Genomic DNA, 24172 nt, shown 5'->3' on the forward strand with positions numbered 1-24172 from the left:
AATGTATTCACAGTTTATCGTGGCATGGCACGTGAAATATTAATTTAATGGCGCTGATACCCATTTTTGAGGTTCAAGGATTACTTATGCCTTTTAAAGAAACGCTTATTTTTATTGGGTGCTTAATTTCCTCAATTATTAAAATGGTGATAATAAAATGAACTGGTCATTAGTAATGTGTTTCTAATGACTACTGCTGCTATCCCAATTGATAAAGCTACCAACCAACGAGAATGAAGGGAGCGTTTAGGCAAAAGATATTTTCGATTCTGGTTATCTATTTTTTATAAAACAACTCTATATTAGATTGCAATATTCATTGCTCTCACTAAAAATGGTGGAGCGCGTAGTTAACTTGTGAATAAGACGATTGCTAAAGAATTTAACTTTTGAGCAACTTACACGGCGTGCCATTTTACATTTATTTCCGATGTATCGTCTTTGTTTTGAAATTAGATGTCAATGTACTCATCAAAGTCCTACAAAGGAGAATGCAACCCGTTTTATATTAGTTATTACGTCTCAGTGTGATTAACGCGTGTACTAAGCAAAGTCATAGTTGACCATTATCAAACGTAGCGTTTGCAAAATATAAAATTAAGGTTTAAAGATAACATGGAAATCGAATGGAGCATTCATTATGTTTTTGCGAAGATATATGAAAGCATTTATTGGTTCAGAAAGAAAAGTCCGCGTTTACGTGTCAACGGAAAGGTGTCTCCCGCCTAATTTTGTTCACAGGGATGGGGAACCTTCGATTCAAGTTCCGCTTCATTTATATATATACGCTCTGCTCTTCTTCAATGCTATCTCTGTCTTCCCCTTCCCAACGTTTACTTCCATCCCAACATAACTCCTCTAACAAACAAGCAACGAAAAACTAAAAAAGAAGAATAAATAAACAGAAGGCAAAGCAATATTGTAAAAGTCCATTGTCACGTCTTCTTCGTCCCACCCTCACCCATTCGTTTACCTTTTATTTTTAATCAAACATCTACAAATTAATATTTTCCCTTTAATCTCTCTCACGACATTTCTCGCCACTAGCCGAATTTCCTTTCGAATCTTTCTCTTAATCGATTCCGATTCTCTCTCACTCTCTCGCTCTCCTCCCTATATAAAACACATTCGCAGTCTTTTCTTACATAAAAAACGAACCGTTTTTGCACTGCCACGTGAGTACCGTGTGGCAACAGAGCAAACAAACCGTTACTCCTCGCCGATGGCGATCTCCGATGCGCCTGAAAGCGTAGGCACCGCCACCGGTCAAACTGACTCAGATCTCAAACTGCTTTCTCTGCGGCGCAGGTCCAGCGCCAACTCCCCGGGCGGCCTCTTCGACGCCGAAGACGCCGCCAGAGATTCTGGCTCCGACGAATCCTCGAACAACAAAAACTTCGAGGAGAATAAAGATTGCAAGTCGAATCATGCAGCCTCCGGTGATAATAACATCACCAAGGACGCTCGGAAAGAGCGCGGAGAAGAAGTCATCGATGTCAAATACGCTTATCGTCCCTCCGTTCCTGCTCACCGCAGAATAAAGGAGAGCCCGCTCAGCTCCGATAACATTTTCAGACAGGTACATTTCTTGTGCTATTGCTTGATTTCAATCGTGCATGGCAAGTTTCGTGCCTCGTCATCCACTGAATTGAAGAAAATGAAAATGGCGACCTAAACTGTTTTCAGGATTTTTTAGTAAACATAACAATAATTATAAATATATAGTGTTTGTGCTATTACTTCCACTAGATGTTATTGAGTTTTGAGTCGGAGATTTTGTAGTCGAGACAATTATATACTCTGTTTCAAACTTTCAATTCAAGTTATAGAAACATTGTAATTTTGCGTACATATGAATGATCGTATATGAATTTAATGTTTTTTTCGTTGACTGAATTCCGAGGTCTGCCAGTCTTAGTTTAATATTTCTTATTAATTTACGATCACGAGTACTGGCTGTTAAGTTTGTCAATTTTTGTGTTTCATTAAATAGAAATTGAGAGATTCTAGTTTATAGTTTTGACAACCTACTACGGTTACTTTGGAGTGGAATGATTACTAATAGCCATTAATCAATGAATTACAGAGTCACGCAGGACTGTTCAATCTCTGTATAGTAGTGCTTGTTGCGGTGAACAGCAGACTTATCATTGAGAACATAATGAAGGTATCCTCTTCCATTTTTTTGTCAATCATGCAAGATTTGAATCTCTAAAATGTAGACATACATTTAGCTCTGTACGGTTGTTTTAACTTTCTCATCTCTGTGCATGGTTCTTGTATTTTGTGTTTGCAGTATGGTTGGTTGATTAAGTATGGCTTTTGGTTTAGTTCAAAATCATTGAGAGATTGGCCCCTCTTCATGTGCTGGTAAGTTTGATGAATCCCCTGAGGAATAGATTGTGGCGTGTATCTATTTTGAGGATGAAATCTTAAATTTCCAGACATTCTGAAATTGTGTCTATGCTATGTTTGCAGTCTTAGTCTTGCCATATTTCCACTTGCCGCCTTTATAGTGGAAAGGTTGGCACAACAAAAGTGTATTTCTGAAAGGGTAAGGGGTCTGGCCACTAAGTAAGTTTTTATTACAATTTACAAGAAAAAAAATAGTGACCACTGATCACATCGATTCCTTGATTCTTCTACAAGTCACAATAGTTTCAGAAAATGACATGAAATAATTTAATCACATAAATTTTGACATTTACATGCTGGATATGTTGAATTGAATATTGCAGGTTGTTGTATTACTTCATCTTGTTATCTCATCTGTTGAATTATCCTACCCAGTTTTAGTAATACTCAGGTCAGTGTAGTAGTCTTCAAAATTTATTCCAGGGTTTCAATTTATACTTTAATCGTCATTTGTTATTACATCATATCATAGTAAATTTTGTAAGTATTTGAGGATGTAATATGAGCTTAACACGAGAAAAGGCATTATAGTCACAAAATAATGTCATTATCTAGAAGGAATGATAGGATTTTATTTTTTGGCATTATTTGAGAAGAAATTTGCAAGTCTACCTAGTTTGATGGAACTTGTTGTATTTGAGAAGAGATTTAATGCCCTTTGATGAAACCTCATTTAACTATTGGTTCATACAATGCTGAAACTAGATTGTTTATCTTGGAAATTATCATTAGAAACAGAAAAGGTTAAAATGGGATAAAGGTCTGTATGACACTTATTGGAATAAATTAAGAGAAGTTACATGTTAAATCAGTTTATTGTTTTTATTTAGGTTCAGTATGTATTTTATGAGTAGCTATTTTATGTATGGTCTGATGGTAGGCAATTTTTACGTTTTATGGGAGCAGATATTATTTAAATTCGTATTAAGAAAGCCATGCTGGAAAGGTGGCCAGATTGAAGTTCTTTGGAGGGAGTTATTATCTGTAGGAGTTGTTACAATTCTGGGGCAGCTTCGGCTGTAATTTTCTGTTTAATTAGTGTGCCTAAGTGTTCTATCAGGTTACGTCAAAGGAAAAATAGAAAACAACTTTTTTGCTTCTTCAAATTTACCTATGTTATAAAAGCTACAGCCTAGTCTATCAAAATCATTTAAAAAGTTATCATATGCTTCCAGATGCATTTGACTGACATCCATGTAACATCTGCAATCACTTAATTAACTATAGGATCAAAGTAAAATTCCATTGCCAATAACAGAAATGGTGATCACATATTTGGCTTTCTTTTTAGACATTGATTTCCTTGTAAGGGTATGGTAAAGAGGTCTGCTTGTTGGATATGATAGCCATAGCCTTTGATACGGTTCATTTCTTAGATACCAATATAGCAAAGATAGCTTATGGATATGTTACTTTTTGTGTGCAGGTGTGATTCTGCTTTTGTATCTGGTGTCACGTTGATGCTGTTTACATGCATTGTGTGGTTAAAGTTGGTGTCATATGCCCATACAAACTATGATATGAGAGCACTTGCTGTTTCAAATGAAAAGGTAGTCATTAAGTTTCATCCATAACTATATATTTAAATAAAATCGTATCCTATACTCTTTATGCGATGATTAGTTTTTGAAGAGGATGAATTACCAAACTGTAGTTGTGGTTCTTTTGTTCTAAAACTAAATCATAAGGAAAATACAGTTTTTTTATCATTGTGAATGTAAGATAAATGTTCTGTTTTCCCCCTTAATCAATGATGATTCCCTGCGTTCTAGGGAGAAACATTACCCAACACTTTGATTCTGGAGCATCCATATACTGTGACGATCAGGAGTTTGGCATACTTCATGGTTGCACCTACATTGTGCTATCAGGTAGTGTAAAATTTTTATGTGAGTTGTTTACTTTCTATTTGCAAAATTATTTTAATTGTTGTTGTTGCATTTTTGGATTCACCTCTCTTACTGACATTTGAGTGCACTTTTTTTCCAACTGAAGCACATAAAGACACTGTTTTATGGACTATTTTGCACCAATGTTATTGGTGTGTCATGCATTTTAGGTCTCTAGAGGTGCAGTCTGAATCATACATGCAGAGTATCATGATTTTAATGGAAATAGTAAATATTTCTAGCATGGTATATTTTTTCTTAGACAGCTCAACAAACTGCATAATGAAATATGTTGCAGAACTACCAAAGTTCACTATCCTGCTCCACTTGTATCTTCTATTCAATACTAAACTCGCAACATACCTCTCCATTGTAATGAGCTTGGTTCTGCCATATTCTGTTAGTTGCATCTTCCTTCATGAACTAATTTTGGAGGGTAAAATAGGACTTGCCGAACTGGTTACATTTTAAATGGTCGGCAGTTGTTTCTCATTTTATCCTGGTCTTAAAGATCTTTTTAGGAACCTGCAATAACATCACTGATGACATGAAAGCGTACATCTATGGAACTTCTTACTTAGACTGGTTGGCTTAGGCAGCAGCTTCAGCTGTTTTTGCTGTTTTGTTAAGGAAAAAATGTGATTTTCACTATATTCTGTTCTTAGTCAATAGGAAAGGAGCAGGAAGAAGACTGTAATATGTTCACCATGGTAGGATTAAGTTGTGAAATTTCCCAGATTTTGTTTAAGCATTTTCTGCCGTTCACTCGTTTTTGCACTTGCCAAAAAGCATTTGTGTTTAGTTCTACCATGCAATTTTTACTCATGTATTTTACCCTTAAAATGTCCTATGTGATGAATTACTGTTATAGACAAACTATCCTCGCACACCTTCTGTTCGAAAGGGTTGGGTGTTTCGTCAACTTGTCAAGCTGATAGTATTTACAGGAGTAATGGGATTTATTATAGAACAAGTAAGCACTACCCTTTAACAAATTTGGTGTTTATTTCTACCTTTTTTCTCCTTTAATTTCCATTCACTAATTCTGTGGGTGTTGAGTGATAACATCATTTGTTCATAACTTTGCAGTATATGAATCCAATTGTACAAAATTCACATCATCCTTTGAAGGGAAACCTTCTATATGCCATTGAAAGAATTCTGAAGCTTTCTGTTCCCAATGTATATGTGTGGCTCTGCATGTTCTACTGCTTTTTCCATCTTTGGTGTGTATTTCTTCTCTCTCTCTCTCTCTCTCGTTTTTGTGTATGTTCTTTTGAAAAACGAATGTTCGCATGAAGTTGTTATCACAATAAATTGAAGAATTGTGTCTCTTATTTATTGTTTATTTCCTCTCTCTTTTTATGTATATGTTCTTTTGAAAAAACTATTCACATGCAATTGCTGTTACAATAAATTGAAGAATTTTATATTTTGTAGTATCACTTCTATATGGTATCTAGAGCTATTGCTCCCTAATGGCTTCTTCTCCACCTCGACTGCCTCAGTACATGAAGTGTTAAAATATGAGAATGGGCTTTACTTTATTAACGAGTTTGCATGCATATTTGAACATTAAGAAACTGTAGACCTTTATTTTATTAACGAGTTTGCATACTTTTGTTGCGAGATATCTTATCATTCTTTGCACTTGTAATGTTTTTCTCCTTCTCATTGATAATACTATTATTTTGAGAAAAAAATTTAGAAGTGCTCTTGTGCTTACCTTCATGTTATGATCAACGTGTCTTACTTATAGTAGTTAGTAGTAATGTCTAAAATAATGTTAATTAAAAAATATTTCCTTTATTGATTTATATTTTTTAAAATACTGAGTAGTGTTTTGTCTTAAGAAGTACTGTTGCAATGTAGGTTAAATATACTTGCAGAGCTTCTCAGATTTGGCGATCGTGAGTTCTATAAAGATTGGTGGAATGCCAGAACTGTTGAAGAGGTAGGCTCAGTTCTGGCATGTTCTTGGACTGTTTAGTTAATCACACTTTCTTGAAGAGAACTTATGACTTGTCTTTGTTGAATGCATTTCTGCTGCTGCTGTCATCAGTATTGGAGGATGTGGAATATGGTATGTTTCCATTTCAGAACTGCCTGTGAATTGACATGCTTGTCGCAGTTTTCACATGAAATTCATGTCAATGAATACGTATCTGATTTTGATTTCACTATTGTAATGCTATTTTAACAACAAGAAGAATTAGGAAGAAAGATAACTAGCACTTTTGTTCTCCATGTATGCTGTCTTAAATATTCCATCATTCACGGACTATTTGGTTCTGAAACCATCTCAGAACAATCAGCATTTGTTTATAAATTTCGTTTGTAGTTCTAAACCATTACTATTAAATTGAATAGGTTCTTTTATAATGCAGCCTGTGCACAAATGGATGGTTCGCCACATATATTTTCCATGCTTAAGGAATGGTATACCCAAGGTAAAATGAAGTTTCCTGTCATCTTGCTGAGTGGACCCTAAACTGTAATTTGTAGGCAAAATATAGGCACAAATGAAAAGTGTCTTTAGAAGTTTATGTTTTAAGGATATAGTTGGTCTATCATGGTAAATAAATATTTGTGTAAAAAAATAGTTTATGTTGGGATTAAGAATGGGCTATTGGAAAATACTTTTTTCATATTTTCCTTTGCTTAAACTAAAACAAAAATTACTATTTTCAGGAAGTTTATGTTTGCTAAGATTTTCCTATTATCAGACCTCATTTCATCTGTTGTGCTTGTTCCCTTAAGTTTACTTCTGTTGAATTGTTCATTCCATATTGCAGACGTAGTATATGTTTGATTTGAAGTTACAGAAGTATTTTGTGCACTCCAATGCATGAATTGAGAAGGAAAGATTTGTTGCTTTTGAAGTAACAGTACTTTGAAGCTTTCCCATCTTCAATCCAAACATGGACTTAGTTGTCTTTTTTCGTTTTGTTACTTCAGATATTGACTTTGGCATATTTAGTTGTATGCATATTGACAAGATTACACAAGAATAGCAGGGGAGATCACTATATTTTTCTCATATTCTATAATCGTGTTCTTTTGGGTCTTTGCCTTCATCTTGCATTTCGTAGTTCTATTTGTGTATGTGATTGTGAATTTTTGTCTTGTACAGGGTGGTGCTTCATTAATTGCCTTCCTGGTTTCTGCTGTTTTTCATGAGGTGTGTGGTTCATCTCTCTTTCTATCCCAAATTGTCCTCTCTCCCTTTTGGTAGTTTGTTATAAAAAGTGATTGAGCTAACGATAATAAAGTTTAATTTAAATCTTAATTTTGCAAAATATATTTTAATAAACATTAGTTTGAAGTGAAAATTTTATGTGGCTAGATTCTTCGGAAAATTTATGGTATACTAAAAATGGTATTATCTCTTTTACAACATAAGCATCAATGTTTTACATCTATTCAACCTTTTATTTGGATTGCAAACCCATTTCTACGGGTGCAAATCAAACATCATAAAAAAATGGCAAACATGTTATGGGGAATAGATTGAGTCGTGAAAAGCATACCCAAGCTTCTCTTACACGACGTGTTCTTGGCATTGACACCTTCTTGACAGTGGTGTAGGGCATGTAAGTCACACTTTGTTATATATCCAGTTAAAAATTATTAGTGGATACTTGAACTTACATCTCCAAATGGTTCAAACATGTTTCAGAAGAAGAGAAAGCAAGAGACATGACTGAATCTGTGTGTCAATTATTCCCCAATGTGTTTTATTATATATTGTGGATATCAATTATAGTGAAAATAATTGCAAATTACCATAATTATGCAAATCGTAAAATTTTGTAATTGCCATAATTTAGAATGCAATCAAGTTTTTCCTCCCTTGCCCTTATTGGGAGAATTAGTAATTCAGGTGTTTTTGCCATAATTTAGTCTTTCTGACCGTATCCAACAATTGCCTAATTACCAATTAAAGAACCACTTTGAGACACTCAAAGTAGAAGAATCAATTATGAGAGTTTCTTTTAAAGCAATTCAAATTTAGTATATTTGAATTTTCTGTAAAATGTGAAAAAAATTTTCCAATCACATACAATAAATTTGGAATGGAGTAAAATATTTGGTATCATGTAAAGCGAGTTATTTGAGATGCCCTTATATGGCGTTCAGACTCCCAGGAGACTACTGTCTATTCTAGTTCTACAAGCGTAGTCATATACTCTTTTTTTATCGGCATAGTCATATATGGCATTGTTTTCTCGAGTTGAGTTGAGTCATTTATGGTACAGCCTTTCATTTTTCTTCCTTTAGCAATTTGCTCATAATTTCTCATTTGAGTGCAGTTATGCATTGCCGTTCCTTGCCACATGTTCAAGTTGTGGGCATTTATAGGAATTATGTTTCAGGTATATTCTCCTGTTTTTTAATTGAAGTTGGCTACTATTAAGGTTCAATTATTATTTAAGCATAAAATTTGCACAAATTTTAGTAGAAACTCGACCTCCCAACCGCCAGAACAACAAACCCATATAAGAAATGAAAAGGTTGGAGTGAGAGTTTAATTCTTGTTCTATGGCCAAGCACAAGACAATGTTCTCTAGACAAATTTGTGTTTTTGGTTTTGTTTTGGTTGGAGTGAGAGTTTATTTCTTGACATACGATAATGGCAAATATCTTTCCCTCCCTTTCTAGGTTCCATTGGTCTTGATCACGAATTACCTGCAAGACAAGTACAGAAACTCAATGGTATGACTCTAAAGTGTTCTACTAATGAGTTATCTCATAAATTATAATCTTAAAGTGAATTTATTTGTTGTTTCATTCTTATTTTATCCATGCCAGGTTGGAAATATGATTTTTTGGTTCATATTTTGTATTCTTGGCCAACCTATGAGCGTACTATTATACTACCATGACTTGATGAATAGAAAAGGAGAAGTTGACTAAGCTAGCATTACAATGTTCGTGTGAATTTGCTTTCACATTTTCAAAGGAAAATTAATGTTGATAGTAGTTGCCTGTTTTGTTTTTGTACGTGGACCATCATCTGATTTGACAGTGATTCCTCTGGTTAACAATTCCATCTGATTTGCTGAGTCTTTGAAGGTTGATTCTCTTGATCTATGCAGTAATTTGCACTATTATCAAATATGCAAGCAATTTTTGAAAATGTCAATCTCTAACTGCTTAAGTAACCCTCACTGGTTTGTGATAGTTAGTTTAGGGAATAGCTGTAAATGCCAAAGTTGGTTTAACTGTATCTTGTTTCTGGAATTCAACCAATAAATGATGACAGATATCATTCTGTATTGTATGAGTCATGTTACTACACTTCTCTAACTTGGATGAGAATTTAATACTTCATTCATGGCGTTGTGGTTGACATTTGAGAGACAAATTCTGTAAGTGTGCACATCTTGTGATCTCAATATATCTAATACACAAACTAAGTAAACTATATATTTTGATTAAAATTTTCTTTATCACACATAATATTCTATGTCACTTGTATTTTTCTATCTTCATTCATTTGATTAATTTTTCATATCAAATTTTCAACAGAAAAGCCACCTTGTCTTCTTCTGGGGGAAAGTTCCAATAAAAGATACATCCCACTTTAAAACGTTATCGTTTTATATCTCTTAATCTCACATTCCATATTTCGTTACTGTTTTTAATATTTTTTAATGCCATGGATTAAAAAGGTTAAGTGATGTAAAACTCGGCAGTTGGAGATATGACTGCCGGTACCGTTGGGGATGAACACTTACAAATATGAAAATAATCTGAAATGTAATTTGAAAGTCATTTGAAAATAATCCTATTTTTTATAGTATAATTTGAAAGTCATTTGATTTGATTTTCAAATTCTTCAATCTGAACAAAAGATTTCAGATTATTTAAATTTTTGAGCCATCTAAATTGTATAATTTGAATTATTTTTTAATTTTTAGATTATATAATCTAAAATAATTCTTAATATAAAAAAAATCCAAACAAAATAGGATTCATCATAATAAATAAATAGCTCTTACAGAAGTTTTTTATGCAAAAAAAAATGATTTTAAGTTGCACAATCCCAGAAATAGCTTACAGAAGTTTTTTATGCAAGAAAATTTGATTTTCAGTTGCACAATCCCAAAGTATTTTATGTTCTTCTTTGAATCAACCAGTAACAGAACACATTAATAAATAAATAAGGTGACGACCAACACAACAGCAGGCCGGCGGCGGAAGCAAGGAGAGAGTTTGAGCTTTTAAACAGACAGGAGGGTGCACATTGAAGTTATGGGACAAAAGAAAATTCATAATAGTAGAGAAAGGTAAGGTAACTATCAGTTTAAACAAGTGGATCTTCCGAGGACTTTTATCTTTTGTATCTCTAAAAAATTCTTGTTGTACCTTATTAAAGTAGAATGAGAAAATAACATTTAAAACCTACAATTTTTTTAAAAGTATCCCATAAAAAATGGATTGAAAACTTTTTAGATTATATATCTTGGAGTATATGGATCTTGAAAACTATTTTAAAATATATAATTTAAAATTATTTTTTAATTATTATTTTTGTTCAATTCTATAACTTTTCTAATAAAGTTTATTATGGAAGTGAATTTGTAAAAAATTGATGGAGTGGATATGTGGAATCTGAGAGGATGTGTCAGGTTGTTTGAATTGTGGGATGATAGGATGAATTTGTGAAAAAATTTACTGTAGTTTGTTAGTGATATGATGGTTGAGATGATATTTTAATTTTTTTAAAAGTGTAAAATATAAATTGATAAATTTATTCTTGTATTTAATAAACATATGAATATTCAAAATATAAGATATTTTTATGCAGACTTAAGTTAATTAAAAAATTATAAATTAATTTGATATCGTTAAATAGTTATTTTTGTAAAAAATTATGAGTTACTTAATATTTTAATAAATTTATGATAAAAATAATGTTATGAAAATATATATAAATTGGCGTTATATTTTAAAAAGTTTTAAAATGTTATTTATTTCTTTATTAATTATAATTTTTTGTAATTAATAAATTATTTTTGATACTATATATATTTGTGTGAGAACATAAAGAATTATCACAAAATAATTATTTTTTATTTAAAAATAAAATGATAATATTCATAATAAGATAAAAAGTTATCGATATGTAAAAAATGGAAATTTTTACATAAAAACAAATAATTGAAATATTCTAAATTAAAAAATATAAGAGAAAATAATTCTATATTAAATTAAAAATTATTATTGTTCTTGCTAGGGAGATGGGATCTAGAGAACTATCGAAGTCTTCCACTCTTTCCTTCGGTCGGGCAGGTTGCTAGGTGATGAACTGAGATTCTTCTCGTTCTCGTGCTTCTCCTTTGACTCTCGGTCTCGAGTGAACTCCGAATGGGGTACCTGCGGAAAGCACTCCAACGCCCAAATCAGTAAAGCGAGTGATAGATACTTAGGTAGGTGTACAATAATAACTGATGTACCGTGTGTTATTTATATTATTTTAATGGACTTACCTTGTTGGGTCTGATTAGTGGAATGGATCATACTCAGGATTGTATTACCTAATCCTTAATGATGGTTTAGCTTCACTGACCTTGGTTTGAGCGTTAATGGTTAGACCTGTCGGTCGTCCTGACCGTGTGTCGGTCGGCCTGGCCGTGTGTCGGTCTGTCGGCCAGGTTGACAGAAGTCGTGCCAGCGTGACTCGATTATCTCGGGTAGGGAAACAAAGACACGTCACGTGTCGGTCGGCCACGTCATGTGTCGGTCGGTCCGATACAATTATTAAATTTTTTAATTTAAAAAAGTAAAAATAATAATTATATATATTTATGTCTATTTTTTAATATTATAAGTTTATTTTATTACTTTTATTATTTATAATTATAATTATATTTTGTTGTTAAAATTTATAACTAAAAACAATAAGAATTGATTCATGTTATTTTTTAATAATAAGGAGAATCGATTTTGCGTAAATAATATATAGAATTAGTTACGAGAATAAAGATGTTACATGAAATCCATTTTTGTCTATTTATATACATTTATTAGAATCGATTAGGTCTAAAATCATTTTTCTTTTCTTTTGAGAATTGGTTAAGTCTCCTATTCAAACATTGTACACTGTGATGCACAAAAGCACACTTGGAAGAAAAAAAGAAAAGAAATTGAAAGGGTGCTACTTAGCTTTTTCATGTGATGTTCCACTTTCTCTTGAACTCACGGGAATATCTTAGACCCCTCAAAATATTTCAAAATAGTAATATGCTGTAAGTTTTCCTCAATATGCATTCAAGTTTGGACTTCCCTATTGTTAATCAATTATATTAACTATTACACACACAAAAAACTTAATTTAAATATTTATATTAAAAAATAAAAAATTTATTGATTCAATAATTAAAATTGATAAAAAAAAATTGTGTATGTTCACCAATTTTTAAATTAACTTTTTATTATCTTAAATAATATTTTAAAAATGGACTAAACATCATACCAGTTTATCAATTTTTCTAGCGAACTAATGAGTTTAATCCCATTTTTAAAACATAACCTAAAAGGACTGGTTGGACTGGTTGTATTATTTTTAGTTAGTCCGTTCAATAAAAATATTAAGATATTAATAAATGTAAACTTAGACAACTAGATTATCTTTAAATGCCAATTTCATTTAAGTAATGTATTTACTATTATATATAAATAACATAATTTTTATGCAACTTTTTAATAATTTACTTTTTCATATATTATCAGCAACAATTACTTTATTACTTTTATAACTATTTATTTATTTATTTCAAAACATAAGATAAAAATATACATAAAATATTAATTTATGTTATATATGCATACACTTATGGTTTGATAAAAAAAAATAGTAACAAAATGTATCTAAACTATTATGAACGATATTTTGTATTTTTAAAATTATGTAATGATGGAAAAAAAGTAATGATTATTATTTTCTATATTATAGAATTTTCATATATTATAATTAATAATTATACAAATACCAACATGTTTAATAGTTATATATGGTCGTCTTTAGTGATAAATTTAAACCCAAATAAGTAAAATTAGCATAATTCAAAATTATAATTCCAATATTAGACGCAATATACTTTTTAAAATAAACTATTAAAAGTAATTATTGAATTGAATTAAGAATAAAATTAGGCAAATAAAAGTCCATCTTTGTAACATATTAACTGTAAAATAAATAAAAATATATATAACTATTTTATTTATATAAAATAAAAATTCATTACTTAACCGCATAATAACGAAATAATCTAATTAGCTTGACTCAAATACTTTTTTTTATCATTGTTATCATGATTATATTTTCATTGTAACAATAAATTATAATTAATAATAAACAGAAGCAATTCAAAAACTTAAATAAGTTCTAAATCCCTCTGATGTATTTAAATATTTTAAATGAAGTCTTCATTAAAAAGATTACTCTCTTAAAATAAATGTTTTCAATTAAGTCTTCGTTAAAAAAAGTATTCTACTAATACTCAAATATTATTTATTTTATGATGTGCTATTTCCATATTCCCATATCCAAATCTTTAATCACATTATGTCTTCTCTTTCTAATCTCTAACTTATTAGTAACTTGCTCATAAAAAGAAAGAAAAAATGAGTGAAAAGAAAAGAGCAAGTCATTCTATAAGTTAGAAATGAAAAGATAAAAGAAATAGTCACAAGTCCCTTTTACTTGCATGAAAATAAAAAATATTTTAAACTCATAAAAAAACAAAAAATTTCAATTATGAGATACTTAAAACTCAATCTTGTAATATTTTCCAAACTATTTGTACAATGAGTTTTTAAAGACACATCTGGGAGAGAATAATTAACCTATAGTAGCAATAGGGTATATAGTCCATGCTCAATCATGAGGATTAGGAGTAATAATTCCAGACACAAGCAATCCAATTTAAACAAAACCTTCCAAAATATTTGAAATCAAAATGATGTAAATGTTATTCAGAGATAACAATTACGGAAAACTAAAGAAATATAATGATTCAAGCTGATAAGAATTACCAAGGTAGAAACATTTCAAGAACCTAAAATACTTCTACTAATACCGCAGTGATATCCAGACACGTCTTGGAAGCTTCAATTTTAACCAAAACATGAGTAGATTTTTAGTGGTATTTGATAGTTTTGAACATTGTGGTCCACATGACACTTTAAGCATCTGGTAAAACAATAACTCACAAGAAAATATTAAAAAATTTAGGATTCTTACCAGAATACAAGTGCCAATGCAAACCTGAGCTTCTTTCAGCTTCCCCACTTAATGAGTATGAGCACAGGGGTTAAACAACACAGGCCCAGATTTCTGAGTTCATATCCACATATCCCTTCACAGCTCACCTTAGTAACGTATGCAACTATTGCATAGCAGTGTCCCTCAACTCAAATATATATTTACAACATGAAAAAGTAAGGAATTAATAATGTGCCCTCTTGTCATTTTCCAATTGCAAACCTTCAATGCCCTTGACAGCACTTTCGTAGTTCCTGACATAAGATGCATTTCTCCCAGATGATATTTTGCGCACTGTTCCAGGGTTAGCCTCAGAAGTACGAGTACGAGAATCCAAATCACTACCAGCAAATGCATCGCGGCTACTAGAAACAGCACCTCGCCTTGATCCACTTGACTGACCCAAGACATTAGGCTTTGATAACTGCATGATTGGACAACAGTCGTCACACTCGTAATCAGTGAGTTAAGATCTGTTTTTCAGAAAGAACCCAAAGGAAACTAAGCACTCTAAACAACTTTACCATGGCTTCCTTATTAAACGCAGCATCCGTGGTGACTGGATTTTTCTGTCTTGAAATATTTACAGAGTTTGGGACGGTCCCTGACATTCTTCTCCTTGTGGAATCCCCTGAAATCAGACCTGGAGGTCGTCCTTCTTCCTCTCCTGTGAAAAACGGGTAAGAACAGAACGTTCATGAGCTAAACTTTTAGGAATAAAAAAAACTATTAGAGAACCTACATAAACATGTTGTTGAAAAAAAAGGACATAATTAGAGTGGCAACAACAAATGCGAGGCAACAAAATGTATATTTTCAGAATGAATTAATTAAATTACCTTTAAGTTTAAAAATTGAGAAAAGGTCAGATCACATTAAGAACGACAAGCTAGACATAGCCCGGGTTAGACTTGAGTATACTAAAAGGAAGCACATGTATTTGACGTATTACATTGGCAATCTTCAATATCATAAGGAAACATACAGATAACAATGATTTACCTGTTTGTCTATCCGCATTAGTCACAGCTGGTGGCATTGCAGAACTAGTTCCAGCAGTAGGACCCTAAAATACAAGCATCTTACCATCTCAGAAGTCTATATCCATTGCTGAAGTTGAAAGATCAAGAATAAAGAAACACTTACAAGAGCCCGTGCAGGAGGCGCGGCTAGCTGTGATTGCTGATACTTCAAGATTGTCCAATCAAACACATAATCAAATTGGAATCCTGTCCATACGCGAATGTAATGAGCATATATACATGGCCTTTGATAGATTGAAATCAAAATCATTAAAGTATATGCACAATAAACTCAAGGGCAGAGACAAAAGGATGCACTCCATATGAAATTATGTTCACACCTTCACGAATAAACAGGTCACGAAATATTCTCTTGAGGTAAGCATAATCTGGCCTATCATCAAACCTTAATGAACGACAATAATGGAAGTATGATGCAAACTCTGTTGGATAACCTCGACACAATGCCTGGGATAATCAGTAAGTTATCAGTATAATTCAAGAATAGTGCAAAATATGGATTCAAAGAGGCCAATAATAACAGTACCAACCTCAATAGAAGTAGAAACCTTTTTTTCACTGATTCTCTCGTATTTCTGTTTCTTGGTTCCCGCTTTAAGTCCTTGCCAAGGGAGACTACATATAAAATGAATATCAAGTCAAAGGCATTCTACTCGGTACTTGAAGAAAGCAATGCAAGGTTCTCGCCAATAATCACCTTCCCCTCAGGAAATACATCAAAACATAACCTAGAGACTCCAAATCATCTCTTCGACTCTGCTCTGTATTGATCATAGTAGTACCAAGGAACATGCATATGTTAGACGACACAACTTGAGCGCACATTAATCAAATGCCAGGTAAGACTCATACAAACATACATACCAATGCCAAGGTGGGTATTCATACTTGCATATCTAGCAGTCCCAGTTAAATTCTTATTTTCTCTGCAGTTAATGATCAAATAGAATACATGTTACACTTACATGGTAAATTATATTAAAACAACACTAACAAGAATGGGCAGGTTACATAAATATAAAATCAAGCTGACATCCCAATGTAACATCACATGGCTAACGGGAATCTCAACCTTATCCAAGAAATCACAAAGAAAGCATTCTACACAATTCAATTTAATACACCTATCACCACCAACTAATCAGGTAAATTATATCACTTCTGAATAGCAAATGAATTGGAGCATAATAAAAGTTGTCTACAAATTATAAATGATACAAGAAGAAGAGCATTAGTCATATATATAATCCAGCTCTGCAAACTAGGTCGCATCCGAAGGAATCCAGAGAAGAATCATAATTTCAGTAAAGGACAAGAAATGAATACTATTTTATTATTAGGAGACACTATTCCCAGTATTAGTTCAATATCTTAGTGTGTTCTGTGAAGAAGCAATGTCTAATTTTTATCGGCTTCGTTAGAAATTTTGAAAAAAATAAATAAGTGATTATCTCCATTAAATAACGGGATTTGGATCTTCGGTTTAAAACTAACATGAATTCAGAACTTTCACTATATAGTTTTTTTTTAAGGTTTCACTCAAGAAGCATCATAATGAGACTATAAGATCCCAATTAGGTGGCACCTTATAGCTCACCAATCATATTCTTCTAAGAGGAAATGCATAAAAAAAAAGCAAATACAAATAAACACGGGGGCAAACCAAATCCATGTGTAAAACTAGGAAAACCTATATTCCGGTTTCAAAAAACTCCTGACTGATACAAGAGGGCAAGTAGTGAAACCATACAAAATCCTGCCAATTCTATTTGCAGGAAAAATAAATAAATTTATAGGGGTTAAAGCAAACCCCAAGGTATGGTTTGGGAGATTTACTAAGGCCATGACAACCTTGGGATACAAACTAGTCAACGAGATCACAATTTATTTATAAAATACTTGAATTAAAGGGGAGTGACTGTCTTGTAATGTATGTGGATGACATTATAGTTATTGGTAATGTTTGGAAGAGACAAAATTCGAGTTAACATCTAGCAAAGGAGGAGTTGAAGATAAAAAATCTTGGGAGACTAAACTATTTTCTAGGGATTGAAGTGGCCCAATGTAGCAGAAAATTGGACACATACAGGCGCAAGGACACAGAAAATAAATAAACTAGCAACACCAACACAAAACACACATATATACATGAAATATGAACATGACATTAGAATAACATATAAACACAGATAGCTATACAAAATAAAATATAAGAATTTCAGCTTCAATCCTATTTAAAGACCCTTTTCATTTTTAAGACTGGCAAGGACATCTATTAAGTCTTCCATTAGATAAATGGAAAACTATTTACCAAATATATTAATGTTTAAATTAAAAGTTAAGTTGTTCCATTCCCTCTTTTTCCTTTTCCTCTTCCACTGCTCCTTTCCCAATGGTGCTCCCCTTGGTCTTCTTCCACATAATTTCTCGCCCAAAACTGTTTGGTGCCTTATCTTTCTTGGGTTGTCTGTTCACACTAGATAAGAACATGTATCCAACCTTGGTTAGAAAACTATTTTACTTATCCCACACAAAGCCATTGCATTTGTTGTCAGTTTGGTCAGAAAATTTATGCATTGTCCAAAACATTTGCAATACCTGAAGGGGGCATCAGGAAGAGGAATTTTATATAAAGAAATGGGAATACAATACTTGAAGCCTAAATTGATGTTGACAATGAAGGGTCAATAATTGATAGGAGATCCACTACTTGATATTACACCTTTTTTGGAGGAAACTTAGTAACTTGGAGAATTAAAGAATAGAACATTGTAGCTCAATCAAGTCCTGAAGCTGAATTCTGAACTATGGCACAAGGTATGTGTGAGTTGCTTTTGCTGAACAATATCTTACAAGACTTGAAGATTAAATGGGAAGGGCATATTAAGCTCTACTGACATATCAAGTCAACAATCAGCATATCTCACAACCTAGTTCAACATGACCAAACAAAAGCCATTGATGTGGATGGCATTTTTCAAGAAAAATTGGGATAGTCATCTGATTGTACTGCATATGCACCTCCACGAGGACATCTTGCAGATATTCTTGCTAAATATTTGTTTAATCAAAATTTTGAAAGAATAATATGCAAGCTAGGAATGGATAACATTTATTCTCCATCTTGAGGACGAAGGATGAAAATAGGAGTGTTCAATGTTTATTACACTTCCATGTAGTTTAGCTTACTTCAAAAATAGCCTAGGTAGTTATCATGGTTTATTTGTACTCTTGAAAATAATAGTTGTACTTGTTATTTTTATAACCATCCTTATCATAAACAAATTCATGAGCTACGTGGATTTGCCTTCTCACATATACATATCGTAGCTGATAATTGTATCATATTTGTGCATCATAAGTGAACTTGAAATCTATGAATTGCATCTGCCACTATTTATCCATCACTTCACATGATTAGAATGTCTTGGTAGTTACACAAATTTTGCTATGGGGTGTTCTTGTATTAATTTTTTATGTCAAAACTTTACCAAAAACAGAAATAAGTTTTTATGTCAAATAAAACCCCTTATTCCCTGTCCACTCTTGTATTTCGCTTTAAGCACCACATAAAAATCACCAAAAATTAACCAATTTTCAATACTAATCTAGTTTAAAACCAAATTCAAAAACAAGGAATTATTTAAACTAAAAAAAAAACAATTCAAATTCAAAACAAGGAATTATTTAAATTAAAAACAACTGAAATTAATATAGATTTAAGAAACTAATTTAAACTTAAAAAGCTCCAAGCTTCTTTAAGTTTCCATCAAAATCTTAGTCATTGCCACTGCTAGGCTCCAATTCAAAGTTTTCCAGCTGCTAGAAGGTACAAAATCCATAAAGAGTATGGTATATAAACAGACTGCCATTTCAAAAGCATCATCATACCTACCATGTAAAAGACATTCGATGGGTGAACATCTAAAAGTATATTAGTCAACTAGAAAATGATTAGGTTTTCAACTTTTTCTGCCACCAAAATGTTTGATAACGCAGATTTGTACCTCTGAGGATGAACAATAAAATGACAACATGAGAAGTTACGGCAACAACAACCCCAAACATGAAAAATTACAAAGTCATAATTAAGACATTAATTCCACTAGGCAACAAGCTGTAACAATTGGAATAACCTAGATTAGTAAATCAACTCGTGTACCTGTATGGAATGTGTTGATGGGTTGAACTATCCCTATATTTCTTTGCCAAACCAAAATCAATACAGTAAACCTACACGCAGATCAAAATGGATTAAATACCTAATTTATGAACATACAATAAAACAAAAAAGCTCACATGTAAACAATATCAGCCACCTGGTTTGCCCGCCTTCCCAATCCCATAAGGAAATTATCTGGTTTGATATCCCGATGTAGAAAAGATTTACAATGAACAAACTCAACACGGTTGATCTGACCAAAAAATTAAAAATACAAAGAGTTACTATTAGTTTACTAGTTAGCCAAATAGTTAGTCCTAATCAGTTGCGTAAAAAGGACTTAGAGGACAAAAATAAGTCATTAATTAATAGTCATTCATTTGAATGAAATGGTTCATCGGAATATTATCTCCTTCATTCAAATTAAGGGGGAAGACCCACCATTTGATCAGCAAGCATGAGAACTGTCTTTAGTGAGAGCTTTCTACTGCAGAAGTTAAATAGATCTTCAAGGCTAGGTCCAAGCAGATCCATCACTAGAACATTGTAATCTCCCTCCACTCCAAACCATCTAACATCTGGAATTCCAGCTGCCAATGCCAAATTTGTGTTAGAATCATTTATAAATTATAAATAGATCACTTACTTAGCATGGATAGGGGCAAAAAAATGCAAATAAGAAAGACAAACAATTATTTTGAGAAGAAACATTACTTCCTCCCTGGAGAACTCTGTACAACTTGGATTCATATAGCAACTGAGGATGCTTTGTCTTGACATTTTCCTAATTAAAAAGAGGCAAAGAACAGGAACATGTGAGGGGGTAAGAGAACGAAAATAAGCTCTGGAGCACTCAGAGCAATCCAAAAACTAGAAATTACCTAAGAAAAAGAGTCCAAAATGACCAACAAAATCCAAGCAGAGAGCATATCAGGAATGAAGTTAAATAACAGTAAATCCAACAGATTGCAAGAGTTCCAAATTTGCAGTTCACATACCATTCATACCTTTTTAATTCTTAAGCGTTCTCCTTCACAAACTAAGAATTGTAATTTGCGCCTAAACATTGAACTGTTTTACACAGTACACACTCTTCTAGACTAAGTATACGCTACAAAAATAAGATTTCAAGTAAAACAGTAAAAACTTTCTAAATATATAAAAAAGCTTAATTTATTCATGATTATGATTATGATCTACAACATTGAGCAAACGGGACCATTTATAAATCTCTTTAGGATTCATCTCTGCTAAGAGAAAATTATTTCTTAATGACCATTAGATACAAAATTTCCAGGCAGTTAGTAGCAGTACATAAGCAACACTTCAAGCACAGCAATCCACCCTCTACCCCAGATAGTTCAAGCAGTTCGATTAATATGCATTTTGCTATCATAAGCAGATACATTATATCACATGTATAATCATTTTAAAGGCTAATAAAGGGAAATCCAATAATGATCCCTACGATAATAATGATCGATAGTCTTAGCCACTCAATAATTAAAAAATCCAATTAATTGAAAGGATATCTTTACTTGTTTTTTACAGTAATCAACATGTTATGAACAGTGCACCATTCAGAAATATCCTCATTCCTATGCCTATAAAATTGGCACTAGTCCCACCTCATTTTTACATATAAAAAAAAAATGAATTGAACTTAGATTCCAACCAGCTCTGAAATGTTATAACAACCAGTACAAACCTACCATTTTTAAATTCTGCTTTAGAACAAGAAGCAGACAGATTACTCTAATTATGTCGAATCTACTGCATAACAGAAAAATTCTCGTTCACACACCATAAAGATTTGGTGACTTAACAATAGAAAAGGTCTCCCACGAGAACCCTTTAAGCTTCCACCCTGTCCCCTCCCATAAAAATCAAAGAACAATAATCTCGGTGAATGAAGACAGTCACAGACACCCAGAATAGAAGCGCATACACACCGATCAATGACATTATGAACGCCAGGACAAAATCCACCCTGAACCCCAATTTCCACAATCCCTTGCAGAAACTGATTTCAAGCGAAACCCCCTTCCGAACCAGTTCCACACAACTCGTGGCTATAAAACGGACAAATTGTCCTCTTTACATTTTAAATACAAAATCACTCAAATTCAAAGTCCTATATAATCCAAAACCCAATTGGTTAAAATCACTTACAAGCTTAACCGCAACCTCTTCGTTATTTTGAATGTTAGTACCTGCACAACACAATACAATAAAATAAAAAGCCATCATCATCAACAACACATAAAATTACAAACAAAAAATCAAAAGAATGCTAATTATAACAACAAAAAGGAAATCAAAGCAACCTAAATAGATCTCTCCAAACGATCCGCTGCCGATCTTACGGCCAAGCCTAAACTTATTCCCAACGCGAGGTTCCATTCCGAAAACAAATCTTCACAAAAAGAGAGAGAGAGAGAGAGAGAGAGAGAGAGAGAAGCTTTTCCGCTGAAACCCTAAGCTAATCCGAACGCCGAATTCCGAAAGAGGAAAACATTTAACTCAGCGAATTGCAGAAAGGAAAGAGGCGCGTTCATGGATCGGATGAAAAAAAGGGGAAAAAGGAGAATGCAGGTGAAATAGAAAAAAAAAAAAGTCAGGTAGAGAAGAAAATGAGAATGAAAAATGAAAAACGATGGTTAGAGAGAAAAGGGAAATTGAAAATGGAGAAAGAGTGTTTCTCTCTCATGCATTATGGTTTTGCAGGAACATTCTTGTAACCGTCGGTTATTTTGGTGTGTTGAAGGAGCAAAGCAAATATATAGGAGCGGAGACACACCGCGAACCTTTCGCCGAGTTGTCACTCCTCACTGGGCCCCATCTCACGTGACTTTCATCAACCATATCTTACATTATTTATTCTTCTTCCTTTCTCTTAACTTTTAATTCAATTATCTTTAATTAATTCTAATTATCTCTTAATTAACTTTATTACTATTTATCTTCATTTTACTGTGTCGCATCAAATCTTCAAACTGTTGACACTGTGACACTTGCTTTTCATTTATTAATTAAATTCAATTATTAACTTAATGTCTTAAATAATTTTTTAACTTCTTAAACTTGGTATACTGAATAAAAAAATGGTGTTTAAGTTAAATTTTGCATTTTTCAGTCTAGAAATGCGTCGTTATAACTATTGGTTTATGAATTTTATGTTTCTTGAATCAATAAATATATTATAATTTAATTAGTTGCAATTATCACCTTTTTTGTGCATAAAAAATAGCAAAGTTAGTAAAGAAAGAAAATGCATTTTTTTATGAACGTATTTGGATGAAAAAAATTAAAGAACAGTGTATTTTATAGAGGATTTAAAATATTTTATGATAAAATATTGTACCTGCCCGTTCTCCGATAAGAACAAATATATAATTTAGATTTTGAAAATGATTTTTTTATAATTTTTGAAGAGTAATTTTATTGTTTAATTTAAATAAATTTATAAAAGTAAAAATTTATAAAAAGTAAAATTTATATTATGTTTTTTTTTCTTTTACAAATTTATGTTGTTCTTTTTTCATTCTTTTAGCTTGGTTTAACTTCGTATTTACTCTGAGAGTTGTTAGACTTAGTTAAAATTGTAATGCTATTTAATAAAAGTCGGAACATTTTAGGTTGATTTTTTTTAATGGTGATGAGCATTTATTTAAGGTTAGAGACTACAGTGATAATTTTTCAGTCAACATTGGAGTTTTTTTTCTGAATCTAGTTAGTTGTTATTTTTTAGTTGACATTAATAAATGTTTTCTTACGGTTACATTTTTTTTTAAATCAACGAGATTATATTTTAATTAATATTAGTTGGGATTGAGATTGTTTTTTAACTATGTCAATCAAAATTATGTGTTTTCTTAATATGGGCAGAGTTATTTTTCTACTAACATTAGTCAAGTTTTTCTTGAAGGTTAATGATTATATTTTTAGTTTGTATAAAGATTATGTTAAAGTAAAAGGTTACAACTTTGTAATTTTGGTTAAGTGCTAAAAGTGACTAAGCATAAAACATGATCATGTTTAGTTTATAAAATGATAGTTTAATAATAATAACATATTATGCAAAATGCAAGTATTTCGTATGTTGAACGATATAAAACTATGTAAATTTATTTTATGTTTGATAAAGCATGTAAATGCTTAGAAAATAAATGCATAGAAGTAAGTTAACCTCATATTATAGGAAAACATTAAATGTTTATTTTATGTTGCAAATAATATCCACTACTTTCATCTCTCAAAGAGATTTGCTAGAATATGACAAGTCACATTAGAAAATCTTTTGGACAAAAAGCTAAAATTGTTTTTCTTAAACAAATTCTTAAGTCATGCATGGTCAATTTTGGAAGCATTATGTACTTCATATGGCAGG

General features: G+C 32.0%; 2 protein-coding genes and 1 long non-coding RNA gene across 3 annotated transcripts; 2 read left to right on the forward strand and 1 right to left on the reverse strand.

Moving 5' to 3' along the window:
* Positions 1 to 808: 808 nt before the first annotated feature.
* On the forward strand, positions 809 to 9591 carry LOC137820048 (diacylglycerol O-acyltransferase 1C). The gene is made up of 16 exons (XM_068623828.1): positions 809 to 1579; positions 2087 to 2167; positions 2297 to 2370; positions 2479 to 2554; positions 2739 to 2806; positions 3842 to 3965; positions 4188 to 4286; positions 5176 to 5277; positions 5394 to 5530; positions 6177 to 6258; positions 6367 to 6387; positions 6692 to 6754; positions 7438 to 7485; positions 8618 to 8680; positions 8967 to 9020; positions 9117 to 9591. The coding sequence occupies exons 1-16, from the start codon at positions 1223 to 1225 to the stop codon at positions 9219 to 9221; spliced, it is 1554 nt and encodes a 517-aa protein (XP_068479929.1). The 5' UTR covers positions 809 to 1222; the 3' UTR covers positions 9222 to 9591.
* A 66-nt stretch (positions 9592 to 9657) lies between these two features.
* On the forward strand, positions 9658 to 11816 carry LOC137820050 (uncharacterized). Its single transcript, XR_011082530.1, has 2 exons — positions 9658 to 10597; positions 11548 to 11816. It is a non-coding gene; the product is annotated as an uncharacterized lncRNA (long non-coding RNA).
* Positions 11817 to 14427: 2611 nt separating this feature from the next.
* Positions 14428 to 22610, reverse strand: LOC137820049 (casein kinase 1-like protein 1). Its single transcript, XM_068623829.1, has 14 exons — positions 22110 to 22610; positions 21955 to 21995; positions 20497 to 20566; positions 20224 to 20372; positions 19940 to 20035; positions 19783 to 19853; positions 16485 to 16546; positions 16318 to 16381; positions 16151 to 16235; positions 15941 to 16067; positions 15724 to 15806; positions 15580 to 15643; positions 15102 to 15244; positions 14428 to 15001 (listed from the first exon to the last, which is right to left on the reverse strand). The coding sequence occupies exons 1-14, from the start codon at positions 22183 to 22185 to the stop codon at positions 14762 to 14764; spliced, it is 1371 nt and encodes a 456-aa protein (XP_068479930.1). The 5' UTR covers positions 22186 to 22610; the 3' UTR covers positions 14428 to 14761.
* Positions 22611 to 24172: the final 1562 nt, after the last annotated feature.

This window comes from Phaseolus vulgaris, chromosome 9 (assembly GCF_000499845.2).
Source record: "Phaseolus vulgaris cultivar G19833 chromosome 9, P. vulgaris v2.0, whole genome shotgun sequence".
Classification (NCBI taxonomy): domain Eukaryota; kingdom Viridiplantae; phylum Streptophyta; class Magnoliopsida; order Fabales; family Fabaceae; genus Phaseolus; species Phaseolus vulgaris.